The sequence below is a fragment of the Juglans regia genome, unplaced genomic scaffold, assembly GCF_001411555.2.
Source record: "Juglans regia cultivar Chandler unplaced genomic scaffold, Walnut 2.0 Scaffold_53, whole genome shotgun sequence".
In the NCBI taxonomy this organism is placed as follows: domain Eukaryota; kingdom Viridiplantae; phylum Streptophyta; class Magnoliopsida; order Fagales; family Juglandaceae; genus Juglans; species Juglans regia.
The window spans coordinates 1-1,593 of record NW_023360157.1 but is presented as its reverse complement, the minus strand read 5'-3'; the positions used below and the strand labels follow the sequence as shown (position 1 = coordinate 1,593).

Here is a 1,593-nt window from a genome sequence, read left to right as displayed (position 1 = left end):
TTCTACAATAGATCTAACTCTGTTTAGATACAAAAAGTATTTTATATCATTTCATCTGATCTTATTTTTATAATTTTTTTAAATTTCTATATAAAATATAATAAAAAATTTAATTTTTTCAAATCTTAATAATAATAATAATAATATTAAAAAAAAATACTTTAAAAAAGTCGTACGAAGGCACGCCTAGTCTTGAATTTATTTTGTGTACTGAAGGCTTTATGTCTGTTCTCGTAAAATAACCGCGGTGTGTAACATTCCTCCGTCGCGTTTCCGCTTACCACGTCATCTCTTCCCCTCGCTCGCACCTCTTTTACGAAAACCAAAACCCCCGCATTCAATTCCTCGGATTCCTTCTTCAACACCTTCGCTTCTTGTCGCTCGCCAGAAATCTAGGGCACGAATCTTCGCCGCTTGGCCTCTGAAACCATGAACATTTTCAGGTTCGCCGGCGATATGATGCACTTGACCAGCATCCTGGTCCTGCTTCTCAAAATCTACGCAACCAAATCTTGCTCAGGTAAGTTAAATCTTCCCCTTACCTCTTACTTGTATTCATTTCTCTCTTCCCCATTTAGTTCCCGATAAAACACCAGGATGTTAAATAAACTAAATGGACACAATTTAATTGTTTTTTCTTTTATTTGATAATTAACTTCTTTTTCATTTCGAGTACTGAATCCATCTTCATTAAGCAACCCTTAAATTTTCTTAGTCCCGTAGGTTGACATATTCTGTGATTGGGCATCTTATTGAACTATTTATCTTAATCTATTCACCTTTTCAGTGAACGAAGGGAGCATTAGTTCCCTCCCCTCCCCTCGTTTTGTTGCTAATAATTAGCGTAAAAGGAAAGAAAATGAAAATTGAAGTACTACATTTTTGTAATTCAATTGTTTCCTCTAAAGAAGTAGTGAGACTTCTTCCGATAGCTAGTTGATGGGTTTCAGTGAAGTGATATTTCATACGGTTGACTTAGGGAAAACTTTTAAGAATCGAAGATTTCTATTTGTTATTGCACCTTTTATTTTTTCTGGAAAAGAACGAAGAAATAGTCTAAGTGTGATCACGGTTATGATTGATTGAAGTAACTTGGTTACGCTGGTATTAGTTGATAATTTGGTATATCATATCAGGGATTTCGCTTAAGACTCAGGAACTTTATGCGCTGGTGTTTCTGGCACGGTACTTGGACCTGTTCACGGACTTTATCTCTGTCTATAACACCATTATGAAGCTTGTGTTTATAGTGAGCTCTACGGCCATTGTGTGGTGCATGAAGAGGGACCGGGTGGTGAGGCGTTCATATGATAAACAGCTTGACACATTTCGCCATTACTTTCTCCTTGCTGCAAGCTTTGCTTTGGCGCTTCTTGTGAATGAGAAGTTTACGTTTCAAGAGGTGGTTTGTTGTCAACTTTAATTAGTCATCCTGAGATATTTTATACTTGGTGGATAATGTCTGTGGTTTTTGAAGAGATAGGATAATGCCCATTCCAAATTCCTGGAATAATTTTCTTCTAGCTTAATGAATATTTTACTTTTACACAGAATGGTCTGATTATAATGGATGGCTATTTGGACCTGTTCTCT

The 1,593-nt window shown here is 36.2% G+C and overlaps 1 protein-coding gene across 1 annotated transcript; it reads left to right on the top strand.

Moving 5' to 3' along the window:
• Positions 1-228: 228 nt before the first annotated feature.
• LOC118345856 (ER lumen protein-retaining receptor A-like) lies at positions 229-1,438 on the top strand. The gene is made up of 2 exons (XM_035687038.1): positions 229-520; positions 1,137-1,438. Exons 1-2 carry the CDS (start codon positions 430-432, stop codon positions 1,421-1,423), a joined length of 378 nt encoding a protein of 125 aa, XP_035542931.1. The 5' UTR covers positions 229-429; the 3' UTR covers positions 1,424-1,438.
• The last annotated feature ends 155 nt before the right edge of the window (positions 1,439-1,593 follow it).

Excerpts from the sequence above, each read along its gene's own strand:
- LOC118345856 (XM_035687038.1), top strand. The coding sequence starts at position 430 with ATGAACATTTTCAGGTTCGCCGGCGATATGATGCACTTGACCAGCATC. Across the intron at positions 521-1,136 it reads CGCAACCAAATCTTGCTCAG|GGATTTCGCTTAAGACTCAG; the intron begins GTAAGTTAAATC and ends ATATCATATCAG.